A 21,281-nucleotide genomic window follows, 5' to 3' on the forward strand; every position below is an offset into this window, starting at 1 on the left:
GACTTGCATTTTCATTTTTGGGTCCTGCCGTTCGGATTGACCTCCGCCCCGAGGGTCTTCACCAAGCTCATGGTGGTGGTGGCGGCAGTGTATCTCAGGAAAGGGGATTCACGTCTACCCCTACCTGGATGATTGGTTGATCAGGGCGCACTCTCCCGAGCAAGTCCTGGATCATCTGTCAGTCACCTGCCACTCCCTTCATAGGCTGGGCTTCTCCCTCAACTTGAAGTCCCACTTGAGACCCACCCTGCGGCTCCAGTACATCGGAGCAGTGCTCGACACATCCCTGGGGCAGTGATTGCCTCCCCAGGTAATGGCTCATCACATTCTGCAGATGATGGACAAGTTTCAACGTGCCCAGAGTCTCCCACCGTTCGAGTTCTTGAAGTTGCTCGCCCTCGTAGCATCCTGCATTCTACTGGTGCCAGAGGCCAGGTTGCGGATGAGATCTCTGCAATGGGCTCTCAAGATGCAGTGGTCGCAGACCTCCGGCAGGATGTCGGATCCCTTTCAGGTGCCGCCCTCGGTTGCCCAGAATCTTCTGTGGTGGGCTGTCGAAGGCAATCTGATGAAGGGTGCTCCATTTTGGCTACCCTGGCCGGAGGTAACTATTGTGACGGACGCATCCCTCACGGGATGCGGAGCTCATGCCAACGAGTTGACAGTCAGCAGTCGTTGGTCTCAGTCGGAGTCCAGACTCTGTTGGCGCCGAGGGCCATCAGGCTAGCTCTGAAGGCTTTTCTGCTGTCTGTGCGGAGGAAAAATGTCCTGATTCTGACAGACAATACAGTGGCCATGCACTAACTAAAAAAGATCTTCGCCCTTTGGGGGACCCCACAAGTGGATATCTTCGCCACCAGTGTCAACCGGAAGTGCAAAAGATTCTGCTCGCGGGAATTTCCTCCAAGAGGAGCCTTAAGGGACACGTTCGTTGTAGAGTGGTCCTTCCCACTGCTGTACGAGTTTCCTCCAGTCCCCGTCATTCCGCAAGTGCTGCGGAGGTTACGGAGGTTCGGTTCCCGAATGATCCTCATTGTTCCGGCATGGGCCAGGAGAGCGTGGTACCCGGACCTTCTTGACATGTCCATCTGCCCTCCACGCCGTCTTCACTTCCGAGACGATCTGCTCTCATGGGAGGAGGGTCGGGTTCTCCATCCAGAGGTCAAGTCTCTCAACCTTCATGCTTGGTTTCTGAAAGGTTGAGGTACAAGGATTGGGACCGCCCTGAAGACGTGATGGAGGAGTTGCTTTCGGCCAGAAGGCCTGCAACAAAGTCCCTGTACCGTTGCCATTGGAGAAAGTTCTGCGACTGGTGCAGGGTAAAGAATGTGGATCCTTTTTCATGTGGCATTCCTGTGGTTCTGTCTTTTTTGCTTTCGTTAGCCCACAAGGGCCTGCAAGTGGGTACCATTAAGGGTTACCTGGTGGCGCTGTCCATAATTAAGCGCTGAGGAGTGTTCTTATTTTAAGATTCCGTTTGATTTTTCAGTTTCTGAAAGGGCTAACTAATGTGTTCCCACCGTCACCTTTCCAGGTGCCCGGTTGGGATTTGAACTTAGTTCTGAAATTCCTAATGGGAGCTCAGTTTGAGCCCCTTACATTCTTGTCCTTTGAGACTGACCTTTTTAAAACTGTATTTTTGGTTGCGGTTACTTCCGCTCGCAGAGCGAGTGAGTTGTAGGCACTATCCGCCAAGCCACCTTTCACGGTGTTCCATAAGGACAGGGTTATCCTTGGGATCCGTCCTTCTTTTCTTCCGAAGGTTGTGTCGAACTTTCATTTGAGTCTGAAGGTAATCCAGCGTTCTATCCCCCTCCGCATCCTGGTAAGGAAGAGGAGAGGCTCCATAGTTTGTATCCTAGGAGAGCTTTAAGTTTCTAAATCTCACGCTTGTCCCGGGTCAGAGTGGACGATCAGCTCTTTGTAGGATACGCTGGAAGGAGCTTGGTTCAAGCTGTTACTAAGCAGACCTTGTCCTGATGGATTATCTTGACAATCTCTGAATGCTACCGTCTGGCGGGTAAGAACCTGCTGGTAGGCTTACGGGCCCATTCTACTAGGGGTGTGGCTGCCTCTACTGTTCTGCAGAGGGGTGTTCCCATTCGTAACATTTGTGAAGCAGCCACATGGGCCTCTGTCCATACTTTTTGTAAAACACTACTCCCTGGATTCTATTCATGGGTAAGATTTGGCCTTTGGCAAGGCGGTCCTCTATTCTGCAATTTAATTGGGCATTCTAAAATTCTAAATTCTTTTCCCGCCTCCATACGTTGGTACTGCTTTGGGAGTCTGTCATAGATGTGGAATACGTCGGAGGACACAATCCCTTCGAAGAACAAGTTACTTTCTTACCTGGTAACGTTCTTTCGATGTGGAATATGTCAGAGGAATATCCCATCGCACCCTCCCAGCCTGCCTCTCTACAGAATGTCTTATGCGATTGCAGCTTACGTTTCCGCAAGGCTTTCTGTAGTCATACTGGCAGACGATTGGTGCCACACGTTCTGGGGGAAAAAACTACAACTGAGGCTGCATCCTACTTATAACATCCGGTGACGTCGGCTCGACAGAGGCCCTCAAGGGTCAGCATATCGACGTCATTGACGCAGGACGCAGAACATTTTCCAAAGCAGCACAGCTGTGGTGATTACCTGTCATAGATGTGGAATACGTCAAAGGAACATCCCATTGAAAGAACGTTACCAGGTAAGAAAGTAAGTTCTTTTGTCTGTCTTTATGTTCGCTCCCTGATGCCTGCGGGCTCCGGCGCGCTATAAACAAATACAATTTAAAAAAAAAAAAAACTCCCTTGTGGCTTGCCTCCATGGAAAATGATGCTGCCTCTCGGCAATGGCACACCGATGAACGATCGTGTCGGCATTCATCACAAGCAAGTCACTCTTTTGACGCTTTCAAACTCCTGTTGACTTGATCTTATGGGAAACTACGCCACTGCCTGGCAGCGTTTCCATCCACTCCGCACAATGCGTTTGGCACACACAAAGCACTCAACGCCGTAATACAAGGCATTTTGCAAAACTTTGCCTAAATCAAGTCACATTCGAACTATTTATAACGCATGTCTAAATGTCAGGCATGTTAGTACTTTCGCTAAATTCACCACCATTATGAAGATTTGCTACCCCGAGCAGTGAGCCATGAGCTTCTCCCACTTTGTGTTGCAGAATCTCTTGCAGCACCCCACCGACCCAGCCCTGCTGACCCTGAGTTAAGTGTTGTTGGAACATTTTGCTTGATTTATGCACTTCACCAGCCTTTCCCAGCATGATTTTGTAATGGCAAAACAGCGCTATAAGGTACAACTAGCCTTTACCTTTTCTTCTTCCAGTAATCATCGGAGCAAATTTTGAAAGCTGGGATTACAGACGCTAGTCCTTCAATTCTCAGCCCAAGACGCAGAGAAGAAATACTAGGTAGGCCACAACCCACAGATAACAAAACCCCTCAACAGGGCCCTTTGATCTAACACTTACCAGATACATCATCCCAGCACGTTATTTGTTTTTATTTAGATTCGAACGTGATCTGAGAACAATTTCCCACTGCCTGTAGCACCAGTGTCCTAAGGAAAATTTGGAGGCCTTTGTTCAAGCTGTGCTAACAGGAACAATTTTTCTGTATGACCCCCGAACGGGAAACAAGCAAGTGTCGACAGATGTAATATGTTATCGTTTGCTGCACATCTAATCACTTTTTGTTGCTAACCTCACTTTTTCAGAATCTAATGTCCTTGTGTTGTGAATAACACATTAAGCCGTTGTTTTAATGCACAACTTGATTTAAAATAAAACTTGTTTTAACAGTATCTAAACTTGTGAGTTTGATCATGAATGGCCAAGTGAATCACATATAAGCCTCCTGTAGGTTGTTTGTGCCCTAACTATGCGTTGAAGGGAGGGGGGTAGCCTTGACTCATCTCTTTGCTTATTGATCTTATACAACCCTCAAGAGTCAGCCCCCCCCTTCCATAAACAAAAAAGAGGGTACCCACCCATCTCTTTAGATATTCTGGTACATGCTTTACAGTTCGGACCCTGAGGAAATGTATGCTTCTTCCCTTGAACAGTTGGATGCTAGTAGGTAGTATAAAGTGTCAAACCTGTGCTGAACCTACAACATTTAAGTGAAAGCCCATGCAGGCCAGGAACTACCTTTCAACAACTGTGTATTTGAGGGACAACGAAGTAGACACAATTGAAAAGGTTACCGAGCACACAGTTGCTAATCTATGTAATGTATATGGATCCATTGTAAGTCTTCCTGAGCTACCTACACCCTCCTGTCATGTTCCAGAGTCGAGAAGAGGGCTATATATAGTAATTCTGCAGGAAACATTCTTCACGGTACAGGGCGAGGGGAGCAGCCTTTTTTGGCATATCAGACAGCCTGCCACTGAACACATCTGAAGGCAAATCCATTCCACCATGGGTATCTGTGTTTGTAGTCTGACCTGCATGCCGCAATCAAGTGTCGGTGGCAAAAGTCGTAGTGCCCAACACTTGCTCCCTTTGGGTTTACTGGTTAAGAAAATAAGTGCATAATTTTGTCTTGCAACATCCTGAAAAGCGGTTAGCTTGTAAAATATAACTAGTAGTTTTCAGTAATGAATGATTGGCAAATTAATCATAATAATTTTACCTGGATTTTTTTTAAAACAGATCTACAGAATTAGATTCCAACTGGTCCTGGTTTCAGCTAAGATGTATGCAGATTGGAGGAAACTCTAATGCTGTAAGTACTTTCATTTATTTTAAATGCAAGCAGACAACTGTTCCTCAAGTCTGTTTTTTATTTTATACTTGCTGTGTAGTGGTTTATAGTCTTCTACTACTGATCTACTTTAGTTGGTCAAATGTGTCGTATAGCCTTCTCACCCACTGCACTGGGCTAAATGTTATTTCTCCAGCATGGGGTCTGGCATGGATTCACATGCTCATGAATATTCCCCGTCGTCAGGCCGGGAATCCTCGGTATAGAAAAAAATCAGTATCGGTTTCGTTTCTGATCTGTCTTTCTTAGTAGTAACCAATCACTGGTCTCTGGGTCATACTGCCCCCAGCCAATGACTGCCCTCTCCCTAAGCCCCGCCTCTGGCAGCCATCCTCAGATTTTTACCGCACGTTCAAGTGTTCGGAGTCCTCGTGCTGTAGCTCTCGAGCTTTTGCTGCGTTTTCGCGCTTTTTCAGGAGATATTTCTCTTTTTTCGGTTAAATAGAGCCTCAAGCTCCACCGTTTCTACATCCGATCAACGGGGATCCGTTTCGGAGTTTTCTACACCCCTCAAGGGTGAAGATTTCGTCGAGTTAAGCTTTTGGAGGATTCCAGAAGTTCCGAGGCCTACCCTGGACATGGCCCAGGAGAAAGGAAGCTCGACGCCCGGGAAGCTGTTCAGGACCTTCCCTGGATGCCAGCTTCAGAATGTTTTCAAGGAGGATGAGCATTCGTTATGCCTCTACTGTCTCCATGAGGACAAGACGCACAAGGAGAAGGATTGTGCGTTTTGTGGGAACATGTCGGAGCGGACCATGAAGGATCGCCACCTCCGTCTCGCCAACTGGCTGGGTGAGAAGAAGAAAAAGAAGTCTGAGCGGTCTTCTAAGTCCTGTGAGGGCTCCCCGGCGACGGGGCCCAACAAAAGGCTAAGCACCGCGAGTCCGCGGGCACCGGGAGCGCCGAACGGTCGGGCTCCTTGGCTGCCAGGCAGGGCGCATCCTCCCCGGCGCCATCAACCACTAGCCAACGCTCTGGCTCGAGTAAGAGGAAGTCCGAGAACCCGGCTAAGCTTCTGGAGAGGCCCCGGTCGATCTCAAAGATTCCGGCAGAGGGGGAGCGAGGCTCGGACCCTCCTCCCAAGGTGAAGGCCCCAGGCGTCCAGAAGGTGACGATGGCCTTAATTCAGCCTGCTAAGACCTCGATTGAGGTTGTCGCCTCTGCCCTGGCTCAGCCTGTCGAGGCTACACCAGTGGAGGCGCCCTCAGGACCCAGAGTCTCCCTGCCACCGCGGAGGGAGTCGTCTTTCAGGCCCATTGAGAAGACCCCCACGAAGTCCTCGTTGGAAAAGGTGGGGGAGGGGCTGGTGGCCATCATGGAAACGGACACGACCTCTGAAGAAGAGCTCATCGAAGTCGTGGAAGAGGCCCAACCCATCGGGAGGGATCCCGACGAGGGCGACTGTGTCGCCGACTAGGCTCCTCAAGAGCCCTCGCGCCCGTCGTTTCTGGCGCCGCAAGACACCTCAGTGGCCATTTTGTCAGCTATTCAGTCCTTAAGCTCGGAGATAAGGACAAGGTTGCCCCTTCCCCCGACAGAGGTACCTGAGCCAGACCCGACGGGGGAACCGGAGCCAGGACCTTCGGAGAGTCCACCGCATAAGAGGAGGACGCCACCTCTCCCACCTGCTCTGCCTTCCCCCGGTCTACTACCCACGGGGATGATACAGGCACGGACACGGCTACGACAGGTACAGATGACGACGGAGGCGACGACGGGACGTGTCCCCTGTCGCCTCCTGCTCGGGCTTCCCCGCCCGAAGAGATTGGATCCTTTCATGCCATGATTTCCAGGGCATCCAAGCTTTTTCAGCTCTGCCCAGAAGAAAAGAAGAAAGAAGGGTTCCTTTACCAACGGCGCGAGGCTAAAAGGAAGACGGTCCTCTCCGTACTGCTTCTTGATGACATCTGGGATGAGGGGCTCGCCCTCCTCAAGAACCCTGCCACGGCGCCGGCAAAGAGGGACCGGTACAAGAAGAAGTACCGGCTCCCCGACGCTGCCCCCTTGTGCCTTCTGGCACAACCTACCCCGGATTCAGTCGTCGCGGCGGCAAAGAAAGCTGGGGGGGCATCGGCCTCGACATCAACTACCCCGCTGGACAGCGAGGGCAGGAAGTTGGATACGATGGGACGATGGATCATCTCATCCTCCGCGACGACTATTAAGGCGGCCAACGCCCTGGCTATCGTAGCCCGCTACGACAGGGAGTTGTGGTTCAAAATCGCCCCTCTGTTAGACTTCCTCCTCGACACCAAAAGGGCTGAGGCCCTTGAAATCCTACAGGGGGGGGAGATTGCTTCGGACCACGCCATCACGGTGGCAACGGACATCGCCAACACCGGTTTCCGTCAGTTGGGCAACGGCGTTTGCTTGAGACGACGAGGATGGCTCAGGGCCACGGATTTCCGCCAGGACGTACAAACCAAGGTTTTGGACATGTCCTTCGACTGGAACAACCTGTTTGGAAGGTGATTGATGAGTCCCTTCAGGCCATCAAGACAGACTGACTGCCCGGGCACTGGGAGTGCTCCAACAACGACGGCTGTCCTTTCGGAGCTCCGGAGGCAGACAAGGTGCCTCCAGGGGATCCGGCAGTGGCTCCTCCACTTACTGCCAAACGGCAAGATCTTCGTCCCAGGAAGCCTACAGGGGACGTGGCAAGTCAGGTGGTGCCCGTCGTCGACAAGGAGGTCAAGGAGGCAAGGCGGCCTCCAAACAAGATTGAACCGACCATGGGGTGGGGCCCCCGCCGAAGCACCCCAATGGGAGGCCGGCTGGCGGGACTCGTCAGCGTGTGGGAGTCCATCTCCACCGACCGTTGGGTGCTGGACGCCCTGGCCCAAGGGCACGCCCTCGAGTTTCAGAAGTGCCCTCGCGTTCCACCCGTGGCCAGGAAGGAAAATCACGTCCCTCAACTACTATTGGAAGTAAGGGCGATGCTCAAGAAGGGGGCCATCGAGCTCGTCCCAAAGAGGCTTCGGGGCTCCGGAGTTTACTCAAGGTACTTCCTCCTAAAAAGAAGACGGGAGGATACGCCCCATCCTGGACCTACGACGACTGAACAAGTACATCAAGGCACAGAAGTTCTGTATGGTCACCCTCCAGCATGTGCTGGGACAGCTGGAGGAGGGCGATTTCCTGTCGTCGTTGGACTTGGAGGATGCCTACTTCCACATCCCCATTCTAAAAAGACACCCAAAGTTCCTCCGGTTCGTGGTCCAAGGGCGGCACTACCAGTTCAAGGCCCTCCCGTTCGGATTGAAGTCGGCACCCAGGGTGTTCAAGTGCCTCGCACCGGTGGCGGCGCGGCTGCGCCTACAGGGGATCCACATCTACCCCTACCCGGACGACTGGCTCATCCGGGCAAGGACAAGGGAGCTCGCCGTGGAGCACACTGCGAAGACCGTCCAGCTGCTCACGGACCTGGGATTCTCCAACTTTCCGAAATCCCACTTGGTTCCGTCGCAAGTCGCCCTGTTTCTGGGAGCCAAGCTCGACACAGTGGCGCGGCTGGCCTCCCCGTCAGAGGAAAGGACCAGGACCATTTTGGGCAAGGTGCAGCGCCTGCTGGCCACAGACATGGCCAGGGTAAGATCTATCAAGTCACTCCTCGGGATGATGTCCTCCTGCATTTATCTGGTGCGCATTTGCAGGCTTCGGATGAGACCCTTACAGGAGTTCCTCGACGCCCGCTGGATCCAGTCGACGGGCAGCTTCGAGGACAGGATCCCTCTCAACGAGACGTTCCGTCAGGCGATCCGGTGGTGGGGGTACCCGCTCCCATCTGTCGGCAGGCATGGATTTTCAGACCCCAGCTCACCAGGGGACGGTGACGACAGACGCCTTCCTGGAATGTTGGGGTGCGCACTCTGGAGATCTTCACGTGAGAGGCCTTTGGCTCCCGGAGGAGAAGTCTCTCCACATCAACATCTTGGAGCTCTGCGCGGTGTTCTGGGCCCTCAAGTCTTTTCTTCCGTCCCTCAAGGGCAAGGTGGTGAGGATCTTCACCGACAACACCACCACAATGTTCTACATTCGGAAGCAGGGCGGAACCAGGTCCCCGGCCCTATCCAAGGAAGCCCAAGATCTGTGGCATTGGGCCGTCGCCCAAGGGATGTTTCTGGTGCCTCTCCATGTGGCAGGAATAAAAAACACGATCGCCGACTCACTCGGCAGGGAGCTTGCATTCGTGCCACGAGTGGGAACTACGCCAGGATCAAGTGGATCGACTCTTCCGACGATGGGGCGAACCCCAAATTGATCTCTTCGCGACGAATTCCAAGTGCCAGAGGTTCGCCAGCAGGTTCCCCCAGCCGAGGAGCATGGGCGATGCTTTCTCGTTCCCCTGGGACGGTCTATTTCTTTATGCGTTCCCTCCGCTGCCGTTGCTGCTCTGGCTCATCAACCAGCTCAAGAGGTCCCGGTGCAGTATGATCCTTGTCGCACCGGCGTGGCCGAGACAGATCTGGTTCCCGGACCTTCTGGACTTGTCAACGTCCCCACCAGTCAAGCTGCCGACTGACGCAGATCTTCTCTTCAGAGAAGGAGGCGCCATTCTTCACCACAACCTGGAGTCGCTGAACTTGCAGGCCTGGCTCCTGCAGCGCTAGCGTTTGGAGGGTACTACATCTCGGCCGACTGCAGAGAGGTTCTTGCAAAGGCCAGGGCGTCCTCAACTCTCAAGTGTTACGGACATAAATGGAAGAGGTTCTCTGTCTGGTGCCGTGCACAGAAGATTAACCCTCTGCGGATTACGGCCCCTCAAGTACTGCCGTACCTACTGTCGTTGGCCAAAGCTGGACTGGCTCACGCCTCCATCAAAATACATCTGGCTGCAATCTCCCGATATACCAGGACGACGGGACGGGCGTCCTTGTGGTCTCATTGCCTGGTGAAAGAATTCATGAAGGGACTATTCCGATCATTCCCGCCGGTGAAGGCTCCTGCCCCGGCGTGGGAGCTTAAAGTGGTGCTGACCAAGCTCATGGGGGCCCCATTCGAGCCTATGCATTTGGCGCCTTTGAAGTTCCTGTCATGGAAGACTGCTTTCCTCGTGGCCATCACCTCCGCACGACGAGTGGGAGAGATCCAGGCCCTATCTTGCAAGCCTCCATACTTGACTTTTCATGACACGAGGGTGGTGCTGAGGACACATCCATCCTTTTCTGCCCAAGGTGCCGTCGGACTTCCACCTCAACGAGCCCTTGGTGTTGCCAGTTTTCTTCCCATCGCCTTTGTCGCCGGCCGAGAGGACTTTGCACTCGCTGGATGTAGCTAGAGGTCTGAAGTTCTACGTGGACCGCACAAAGAGTTTTCGGAAGATGTCACAGCCGTTTGTGAACTTTGGGACTGTGAATCAAGGGAAGGCTCTCTCGAAGGCTTCCATTTCCAGATGGCTCTCCGGCTGCATCATGCACTGTCACCGGTTGGCAAACTGACAGCTGCCCGGCTGTCCGAGAGCCCATTCGACGAGAGCGATCGCTGCTACCACGGCGTTCCTGTCTGGTGTGTCCCTGCTGGACATCGGCAGGGCTGCGACGTGGAGGTCGATGCACACCTTCACAAGATTCTACTGCGTCGATCGGGACTCGGCCAAGCAGTGCTGCGCAACCTGTTCGCCTAAGGTGAGCCTGCTGAGGAGGTAAGAGTTGCTTAATGTTGAGTTGTTGTATTGCTTAATGTTGAGCCTGTTGCCACCTCCCATGGTTGTGCATGTGTGTACTGCTATGTATTCGCTTATTCATGAGCATGTGAATCCATGCCAGACCCAATGCTGGAGAAGGAACAAGTTACTTACCTGTAACTGTTGTTCTCCAGCATGGGTCTGGCATGGATTCACATGCGAACCCTCCCGCCTTCCCCTCTGCGGCTCTTCACTTGGTCATACTGCCACTTTACGTGCTACCAAATCTGAGGATGGCTGCCAGAGGCGGGGCTTAGGGAGAGGGCAGTCATTGGCTGGGGGCAGTATGACCCAGAGACCAGTGATTCGTTTCTGATCTGTCTTTCTTAGTAATAACCAAACTGATACTGATTTTTTTTCTATATCGAGGATTCCCGGCCTGACGACAGGGAATATTCATGAGCATGTGAATCCATGCTGGAGAACAACAGTTACAGTTAAGTAACTTGTTCTTTTTAGTTTGCAAGACACAGTTTGAGGCTAGAATAAGGTGATGTCATTAATAAGGAGGTTTGGTTAGCAAGCCAGTATGGCCTGCCGCTGGGGATCAGGGGGGTGGTGGGGGGGGGGGGGGGGGGGGCTGGAAGGTTTTGTGAGAACATCTGTACATTTTCACACTTCAATCGTAAAAAAGTCCTTGTGTGAACATGCTCTAGGCCATTCAAACACCCTATGGTCAAGCTAGTTGAGACATGGGAATGTATGTGTTGGAATTGCCCAATCTACCAGTTTGACTTGGATTACTCATCTTTAGCGAACGTGGGCACTGGGAAGAGTAGAGATGGACATTTTAAGAACTGTTAGAGCTTGTCACTTAAAGTGCAACATATTTTCTCCACTCTAGGAACTGTGAAGTGTATATGTGTTGCTAACTGGTAATGCCTAAAGTAGTATGCAACCCATCTGGAATTTACACAATTGAGTACATGTCTTACTTGAGTCGTGCATTTAACTTCATGTAATCTGTTGATCGTTTTTTGTACTTACCTGTTGGACCCCTGTTACTTGCGTGTCTTTTTTTCATGAAAATGGGGCAGACAAACCCAATTCGTAGCTGGGAGCGACTTATCGCGTTCAGCAATCTAGCTGTGTTAAAAACAATCTTAAGGGGAGTCAGACTTCATCAGTGTAAGGAGAAATATGGCATAATACCTGCTCAATGAGTTGCTAATTTTGTAGTATTGAATGTTTAAGTGCAACTAGAGCAATAGAAAGAAAGGGAGAATTCTTCTACCTAGCCCTTCCTATACCTGGGGCTGGCCTTGGTGTGCGCTGGTGAGCCACCTCTATATCGGTGGATAGAATCGGAAAACACGTTAGTAATGTTTTTTGTTATAAAAGCGGCCGAATATATAGTTCTGTAATTTCTCAGTGCTGCTTTCCTGTGTGGGTCCCCTTTTAAACCTAAAAAGGAGAATAGCAGGATAGAACACCTAGTGAGGTATTTCTGGCTATATTTACCTCTATTACACCTATACCGTAGGTGTTTTAACTTAGTTAAAACAATTACTATAACAACTAATCAGAACATTGGAGGACTAATCAGCTAGTCTAGCAGTGTGGTAGCTATTCAGCCTAGCTGCTATTATGTAATATTTGGTAGATATTTCCTGGCCATCTCGATCTGTATGTTATACAGACCTACAGGGTATAGGCCAATAAAGGTCAAGTCGGCATACTTCAACTATCCCACAGATGACTGCAGATGCTATCCTCCAGAACAGGCCATTGCACATTCTTAAAAATCTCACAAGACCTGCAGGGCGAGTTCCTTTATTTACCTTCTTAACTTAAGTGAAATGATATCGCCCCGTGGTGATGGGTGTCAAAATATTTACCGGTGCTGTCTGTAAAATGGTGCATGTCACCATAAACACACTTCATATTTGCACAATGTTGCCACCCAAATGGCACTCTTGCACTGTGAGACCTTTATTTGCCATTTACTGCAAACAGCTTGTTTGGAGTAAATGTCAAATAAGTTTGAAACCTTTCCCATCGTAAGGAATTCGACCATCCGCACTGTGGGCATGCACTCACCTGGACCCTTTTTTTAAAATGTGTTTAATGAAATGGAATGATGGTAGACCAACCTCAGGAAAATGTGTGGGGTTAATACACACGCAATTTCCTATGTCACACCACAACAAGAGCATAAACCTGTGTACCTTGTCATGGACATAGCCTACAGGCGCAGTGCGCCCTTCTCATATTTAATTGAAATATGACAGCCAGGAGTACACCATGTAATTCCCCCCCGCCCCCTGCCATGGCCATCCTAATTAACTGACAAAGGATCCATGGATCCACCTTGCTCTTTTGTTAGGCCCTGCAGCTGGTGGCAGCGATAGTCGTACCAACAGGGGGTATTTCAAACGGGGCCTGGCTGCAGAGGATAACGAAGGAGGAAGGAAACCCAAAAACCTTTCATATGTAACTGTCTCAAACTGAAGCCATCTCCTGCCTCGTATCACTGAACTGTCATGTCTGGGGCCACCACGCTAGGGGGGGACTGCATTCATAAGGTATGAGAATGTTGTTTGCAGGAGCCAGAGTGTATGGTTTTGTTCACACTTCAAGGCTGACCTTCCGCTTTAATCAGGAACCCCAGATAGATTAATTAACCAGCAAAACTTTGATCCACAAAAGACTGGAAGGTGGGTGGTACTTGGTGTCATAAGGGAGTGTTCTCAGAGCTCTTTCTGCTGAGAAGCGTTCTGCCATTTTAGTTCTGGGGCACACCTTCCTGTGTTCACCTACTTAACATTCCTGTTGCAAAGCACTCTTGCTATGATGTCACGCATGCAGAAGATTGTTGGTAGGGACCCCAGGATTGATTCATTAAGGTAGGCTTAGCCTACACCAATCCCTGTGGCCCACTTTGCTTTAAAAGAGGGTTGAGCCCCTCTTTTGGCAAATCATCTGAAGACTTCACCAGAAGTAACAATGAAGAACTAAACCTTGGACCCTGGCTGAAGTACCGTCTGCCTTACATCTTCCACCAGTGCAGGAAGACCAGGATATCCAAAGAGGGACGCAAGATCCCTCACCCAAACATCTCCCGGGTAATAGAGGGAGATGCAGAACTCGGCGGACCCTTCAGCTGCTCCAGAACCGGTACCCAGCCAGCACAAGTGTGCCCTGCTAGGCTCTCCAGAAAGCTTCCTGCATAGGAACTGCCAGAAGGCCACTGAACCTACAACCAAGGACAAGGCAGCTGCCTGCAGCACACTCCTCCTCTTTGGGCAGTCTGCCTTAAAGAGCAACACAAGCCTATTGAAAAAGCTGGGAGAAGTGCCTCAACTAGAATCTACCAACGTCCGCCTTAATTGACATTTTCGAGCCAGTCTAGTTCCTCAAGCTGCAACCAACTGCAACGGTGAGCGCTGTCGAGACGCACTCACTTAGACATCTGAGAAGTCTCGACCAGTACTGCAGACCCGTTGAACAGACAATTCCAGACCGGAGCCGCAATGTAGGGCTTCATGCAGCTGTTCGTCCAGCTTCGCTGCCTGAACAGTCTTGCCGCCTGATACCCGCAGCCGAGTCCCATCTTGAACTCTCACAGAAGCCTGCAAAGCACTGTGAAACCGACTTGACCCTGTCGAGCACCAAGAACACCTACAGCACAAGTCGCATTGTGGTTCTGTCCCCCTGCTCCTTCCCAGAAGGCCCCTAGAGACTTACCCATTGCCCCATTTGTGCTGAAGCCAAGAAACAAACCTTAAACTGTTGTGGTTATTAACCATAAGACTACCCTCATGTAGAGTGCACCCCTTTTCCTTCTTTGAAACTGTCTGTCCTCTGCATTCCTTTACTGGGTGAGTTGTATTTCATAGTGTTGCTAAAACTGTCTGTTGTGATATAAAGTAGATATTTTTGATACAACCTTGGCTGGAAAGCCCCTTTTATCCTTGGGTAATTGTATTTTCGCTGTGTTGCAACTAACCAATGATTCACACCTTTCGGTGATAAGCCTGCCATTCAATCCACCTTACCAAAATTGGACAAGGTTTATAATTTGCTTGTCATTCCAATCTGTTCGGATCCGTTCTGGTGTATTAGAGGTGTGGAGCTAATTGATGGTTTGGAAACAAATATTCACCTTTGGACCACTGGTACCCCTGAAGTTGATTCGTCATACCTATACTCGCCAGCAAGGTCAAGTACTATGTAAATGGTACACGCCTTTCATAAAATGTCCTTGCCAATGCAAGTGGGCAAGTATATTTTGTGAGCCCTGTAGAAGGCACCCTTGTATAGAAACTGCATATAACCAATTGTTCTTTACAGAAGACAGGATTTTTGCTGGAGTAACTATCTTTTCTCTCTGAGAGAGCGTTTGAACTGGGCAATGTCGGTCTTTCTAGAAACCTGATGCTTCTGCACACCAAAAAATCTGCAGTTCAATATTTTGAAGTACTTTCTGAATCTCAGTTGCGGCTGGTGATTTATGAAAGCTGGTGGGGCGTACTTTTCTGAAGGCTTATTTGTGAGGGCACAGCAAGCGAGCCAGAAACCCGTAAAGCCGGTTGGGTGCAGCCCTGAAAAGGTTTTGAACAAATGTGTACCAAACTGTGCCATTGAGTGCAAACTGTCACACACAAAAATGTCCTAAAAACTGTTAGGTTTTAGGTAGTAATGATAATTATTCTGATGTGTGCAAGTACAAATATTTACTTTATACATGATACTAACATTTTGTATGCGTAAAGAAATTAATGATATATTTATCCAGTATTCCTGCAAAAAAATGTAATTGCAATAAAGGGAAGAATGCATAGAAAAGATAATGATTCAAGCTGGGGGTCCTCGCAGATTAGAGTTCCCCAGCTGGATAAGAGTAATAGGGAGCCATTGAGGCATTCATACTCCCTTAACGTCTCTTGTTCTCTCTAGCCGTCTCTCGCACCATTGCCTTCCCGTAGGGTTATAGTTAAGATAGTGTTATGTTTAACCTTTCTTGGTGTACGTGCACATAGGATTTGTACAATGTCACTGATATTTGAATATTCCTGACTGTATTTGGCACCACCTAATGTGCTGTTTGAGAAACCTGAGGGTATTCTCCTGAGTAGACCTTGAGTATCCCTTAGTCAGGTGGCAAGGTAAGGGCTGACGCTCTCAGATCCCAACACTCTGGGTGGACGAGGTAGGATCACCTGGGTAGGGGAGCCCGGGGTTATGCTGGGGGGGGGGGGGGGGGAAATCCCCCAGGCGAGACGTGGTATCATACCAGGGAAGAAGGTGAGGACGACAAAGTCCTGAAGCTTTTTTAGGCTGCTCCAAATCTACTTCCCTTCCACTTAACGAATCTCTCTTAGCCGAAACAAACAACCCCTCCGCATCTGATAAACCTATAAGGAACTTAAACCCTGTAAACTACACTAAATGCTGCTAATGATATGGCAGTTTGTGGACGGGCTTATAAGTTACCAACATTTTTTGCTGGCAACACATTTGTTACTCTTTTTCCTTCATCCATGGAGCAGTGGACCAATTTGGTTTCCGATGGCTAATCTTAAACCTTGTCTTTGGCATGTTCGTTATTTTTGTACTCTTATCCAGGCCTGACAATGGACATTCAGGCCCAGATGCGTGCATCACCAAGCAGTGTTTCTGCAGGATTTGCTGCTGACTGCAAAAGGGCAAAAGCAACTTGTTTTGCATCCGAAAGGAAGGTTTGGATTAGGTCTTACTTGTACCGTGGAATGTCCTAGGCACATTCTGCAATCTCTGTCTAGAGTAACAAAATGCAAGTTTTCCAATTTGCATCAGAATTCACCTGCCTTGAATATGTTTATATACTTTCTTGACTATAATATCCGGTTGTCTTCTTTGCATGGAGGAGATGCAGACGATGCTCCTGCGGGACACTAACCCAGAGAGGCCTGCAACCACTAACTATGGAAGTTACTGGACAGTCCTCTGATATGGGTCTGTATTGCCTCTACCTTTTGGTTTATAGGGCTAACTGAATGCTATTTTATCCAGAGCTGTTTAGCTTATTTTGGGACATTGATGTATAAAAGAATGCATGTTTTAGAGAAACACACTGCCAACACCCATGTCTCCACATGATTTTGTGAAAATCCTTTTCTCATGAAATGAACACTGCTCTCATCCCAGTCTATGTGCAGTGTTTATGACTGATCTTCAGGAGAGGTTGGAGTCCCTAACTTGCCCCCAAATGACTGCTGTGCACTGTTACCTGAAGTTATATAGTATTTGTCGGTGTTATTTTCATTGTAGTCCTAAGTGGAACAGTTATTGAAGCCACAGTTGGCATGCAAAGTGTAGCCACTCATTCTGCATTTCTATCATTGGAGACACTAGAGAAGTCTCAGGAAATGTGGTGCCCCTGGAATTACTTCTTGTATTTTTTTTTTTAAAATAAGCTTGCATAGCTAATGTGGAATCTCTCCAAACGAAGCCTCTTGTTGTTGTCAATAGAGATGAAAATGGACTGGTTTGTAAAGACAGTTTAATGACAGTGTGGTTATATCTGTGCACCTCTTATGCAACGGAACATTGGAGTATATGAACTTGTGAAGACTGGAAAGGCAAGCTCTGACTTTGATCAAGATGGCTGCCGATATGTCAAATGGATTGTGGAGCGGCTCCTAGACTGAGCAAACACTCATGTGGTGAGATGCACAGGTGCTGGGCTGATGGGCTGTATGCTGTTTAATGGCCCTCGAGAGAACTGTAGGTAAGAGGGCACTGGGGGTTTGCTGTAGAGGGCTACAGTGGTTGCAGTATGGTAGCATTCACCTATAGCTGGTCCACTTAGCTCACAAAAGCCTACAAGGGTGCTTGACTGGTCTCCCTAGTATGTTGTACAGAGCACCAGAATCTACCTAAAATGGAATACTCAGCGGTGGGGTGGGGACTGCAGGTTGTGGCAGAACACAAACAGTGGCGTGGCTCAATGTCGTAATTTCTTTTCATTTTCTCATTCAGCCATTAGAAATGAGCAGCTCTGTGTCTACTGGCAAGGTAGAGGAAGTTTTGTTTCAGGCCAGTCCGCGCAAAGTCTTGGGATATGTGGTAAGTGTAAAGCATGCAGGGCTAGTAGTTCAATCAGCTCTGTTCCAGTTTGATGGTTTGGAGAAGACAACCTGATGTTAAACATTTGCCTCACGGTGTAGCACTGACCTCACTTAGTTGCAGATGTTTGGCTAATTCTGCATGTTTAAGGGCCACAAGCTTCTTCCATTAGCACAAGTAGACATCTTGCAACCAAACAGCATAGTTTCCAGCTAAGGTGTAATGAAACTTACAATCTGCTCTGCAATTTAGGAACGTCAACGTTGCTGGGCTTGTCTCTCTGGTATGTGGTAAATTTTAGTCGCCATTGTGGGATAAGCGGAGCATCTGCAGCTCCGCTCTGAATTCCAGGCCCCTGAGTGTGCCTCCACCCTTCCATGAAATGTGGACCAGACTACTGGTTGATGCTCCCATACTGCAACTACTATGGAGTGGTTTGCAGCGCACCTCCAGTGCCGTCTTAAAGCGCTCTTGAAGGTCATTGTGCAGCATGCACCCTCTCAGCCCAGCACCTGTGCATCTTGCCGCACAAATGTTTCCTCAGCCTAGTAGCTGCTCCATTTGACATACCAGCAGACCTCTTGATCAAAGTCAGAGCTTGCTTTTCATGACTATTTTCAATGCTTGTTCCTGTTTGAAGGCTATAGACCTCATGACTGACATGCGTCACCTACTTCAAGAAGTCACTTGACTGTTGTCTGAAGGAGGTGTTAGTAGACCAGATCGGGTGGTACACCCAGCCTTCAATTTGAGTAGATAACATTTTGTTTGTACTTTGTAATTATCAAAATACATGTCCTTTTGTTACAAATAAAATATCGAAACCGTGAATGAATTGAAGGATAAGAACATGTTGGAAATACGCATTTATGCTGTGAATATTGACAACCCACCTCCTCACCCCCACCACTACCAATCTTATGAAGCTATTACCATACGATTCCTTTGACCGTCCAACTCCCAAGCTGCATGATACTCACAGCGACAAACAAAAGACTGGGAAGTCTTTACATGGAAACGTTAACGGATCTACTGGAATCAACCAAACACCTCCCAGCTGAATGGAATGACACCAAACTCAGTGGAAGAGAGACACCTGGATCACAGACACCCTAGACCAATTGGCACCTGCAGAACTCTTCAAACCCACCCCAAAGAAAATTGATGATTCACAAAAGAACTGGGGGAAATTAAAACAGAATGCAAAGTGGAAAAACAATGGAGAAAATAATGCAACCGATTTGACAAACAAATGCAGTCGACAAATCTGAATTTACAAATCAGAAGTCCTGAAAGCAAAAAAAAGCATACCACGCTACAAGAATCCAATCGGCAATAAACCCATAAAAAGAATTCGGGAGTCTCAGGAGGATAGCTCAGTGGCAACGTGCTCGCCTTGGAAGCAAGACGACACGAAGCACCACAAGTTCGATCCCCTGGTCCGCGGTTAGAAACCTCTGGGTATTAAGCACATTATAAATAACCTATCATATCATATTTGTTCAAAATCATCAAGGAAATGAAAAACCCAACCTTGTGCAACAAATGTGCCATACCATCACAATCCCCATGTGATATCACAATCCTCTAAGAGAAAAATAGAAGCATAAGTCCAAGCCACCCTATCAAAAACATGCCCCCCAGAACCCAGTGTGCCACCGACCACTGCAACACTCAATCGATTCGAACCTGTAAACAAAGAAGCTTTCAACAAACTCGTGAAAAATACCAACCTTACCGGATCCTCCACTGACCCTTGCCTACTGGGCATCTTCATAAGCCTCCTCAACCATAGAATGACAGCCTCATACTTTAGACTACTAATGAATCTATCCCTAAACATGGGAACATTACCTAAAAATGTCAAATCAACGTACACCCAGCCCCTCCAGAAAACAAAACCGGAAATGCGGAAGACACTACCAACTGCAGACCTTTATCGAATCTACCTTACACACCAAAAATCCTTGACACCCACATGTTCAAAGAACTACTCGACCATCTAGAAAGCAGCGGAAATCTCAACCAATCCCAAGTCGGCTTCAGATTTATAAGAACTGAATCGGACTTCGAATGGATTGTGTTCTCTCACACATATTCCTCATCTTAGATATATCCTTACCTTCAGTTTTGCTGCTTCGGAACTTTTTTCTCTCTCCACAAGAGGCCGCTCTGAGGCGGCGGCGTCGATGTCCCTCGGTGGCATCTGTCGAGCACCGACGTCATCCGTTGTATAAATGCCTTGAGCGCGCCCGTTGGCTTCAGTTCTGTTTTTTCGTGTATCAGAGCACATGGATTATAGTTAAAGGCGTGCCTCTTGACCCAAATTAGAGTGTAAAGCACAAACTGTACTGCGGGGTAGGATGGGAGGGTCGATGAGGAATACGTGTGAGGAACATCCAATTGAAAGAACGTTACAGTTGGTAAATAACTTGTTCTTCGAATGGATTGTGTCCTCCCACGTATTCCTCATCTTAGATGGACTCCCAAAGCAGTTTTGTATTGGAGGTGGGAGTACAGACCTTTTTTAGTCATGTACCGAATGGAGTACTGATTTAGCAAATAGACCTCCTTGAGAGGTAGTTGAGTCCAGAGCATAATGTTTTATGAAGGCATGCATGGATAACCATGTGGCTGCTGCACAAATATCTTGTACAGGGACACCCCTTTGAAGTGCTGCTGAAGTTGCCATGCCCCTAGTTGAATGAGATCGCAATCCATCAGGGGGATCTTTTCCAGCTAGCCTATAACACTCAGTTATGACTAAGATTATCCATCTTGATAATGTTTGTTTGGTTACAGCTAGTCCTAGTTTACGGCCAGTGAACCCTACAAACAGTTGGTCACACTGACATGTTTTTGCCAATCTTGAAATATAAAAGCTAAGAGCCCTTCTAGGATCTAATCTATGTAGTCTTTCCTCTTCCTTACTTGTGTGAGGAGGAGGTTAGAAAGTAGGTAGTATTATTTTTTGTGGCAGGTGAAAGTCTGAGACTATCTTTAGCAAGAAAGAAGGTTTGACCTTAAGGACAACTTTATCTTTATAAAAGATGGTGTGAGGAGGACCACTAGAAGGTGCCTGCAACTCACTCACTCTGAGGGCTGATGTCAATGCAATTAGAAGTATTGTTTTCAGAGTAAGAAGCCTTAATGGACAGGAATGTAAAGGCTCAAAAGGTGCACATGTAAGAAACTTTAGTACCAGGTTTAAATCCCACACAGGAACTTGAAGAGGTATTGGTGGAAATACATTGTTTAAACCTTTTAAAAATTGATGAAAACGGTACCTCACATGTGTGTGCGCACCTACCGGGGGCACAAAAGAAAAAGGGTAACCCACTGGTAACCCCACGCCTTTCGGCACAGCACATTTTGTTCATGTGGGCAACCTACAGATTTGGGCATAGGGTGTCGAAGCCAGCAAGGAAAACGGGGAACCCCATGCATTTCTGAAAAGAAGACACCCGTGGGAATCCAGAGGTCTGACTTACACGAATCGGCCCAGAATTTATTACCCAGAACCCCAGGCAAAGACCCACATGGGAGAAGGGTGCCCAAGGCCAGGGATATTACCGCCGAATTTGCTGGAGCCCTGGCTGCCCTGCGTTACAGCTTCTACCCACCAGGGAGTCCCAGCAGTGTGCCAATACCTCCCCGAAGGGAAAAGCTGTAATGCAGCCCAATCGCAACTCCAGGACGGTTGGAGTTGATGTCCCTGGCCTTGGACATCCATGTACCATGTGGGTGTACCGTCCCC

General features: G+C 48.7%; 1 protein-coding gene across 2 annotated transcripts in view; it reads left to right on the top strand.

Moving 5' to 3' along the window:
* ARFGAP3 (ARF GTPase activating protein 3) overlaps positions 1-21,281 on the top strand; it is an 840,898-nt gene that overhangs the window by 139,779 nt on the left and 679,838 nt on the right. For both annotated transcript variants that reach the window (XM_069628227.1, XM_069628226.1), the window contains exon 3: positions 4,680-4,752. In XM_069628227.1, the coding sequence (XP_069484328.1) occupies positions 4,680-4,752 (73 nt within the window). The remainder of the gene's footprint in view (positions 1-4,679; positions 4,753-21,281) is intronic.

The sequence above is a fragment of the Ambystoma mexicanum genome, chromosome 12 (genome assembly GCF_040938575.1).
Source record: "Ambystoma mexicanum isolate Mex_15411 chromosome 12, UKY_AmexF1_1, whole genome shotgun sequence".
NCBI lineage: Eukaryota > Metazoa > Chordata > Amphibia > Caudata > Ambystomatidae > Ambystoma > Ambystoma mexicanum.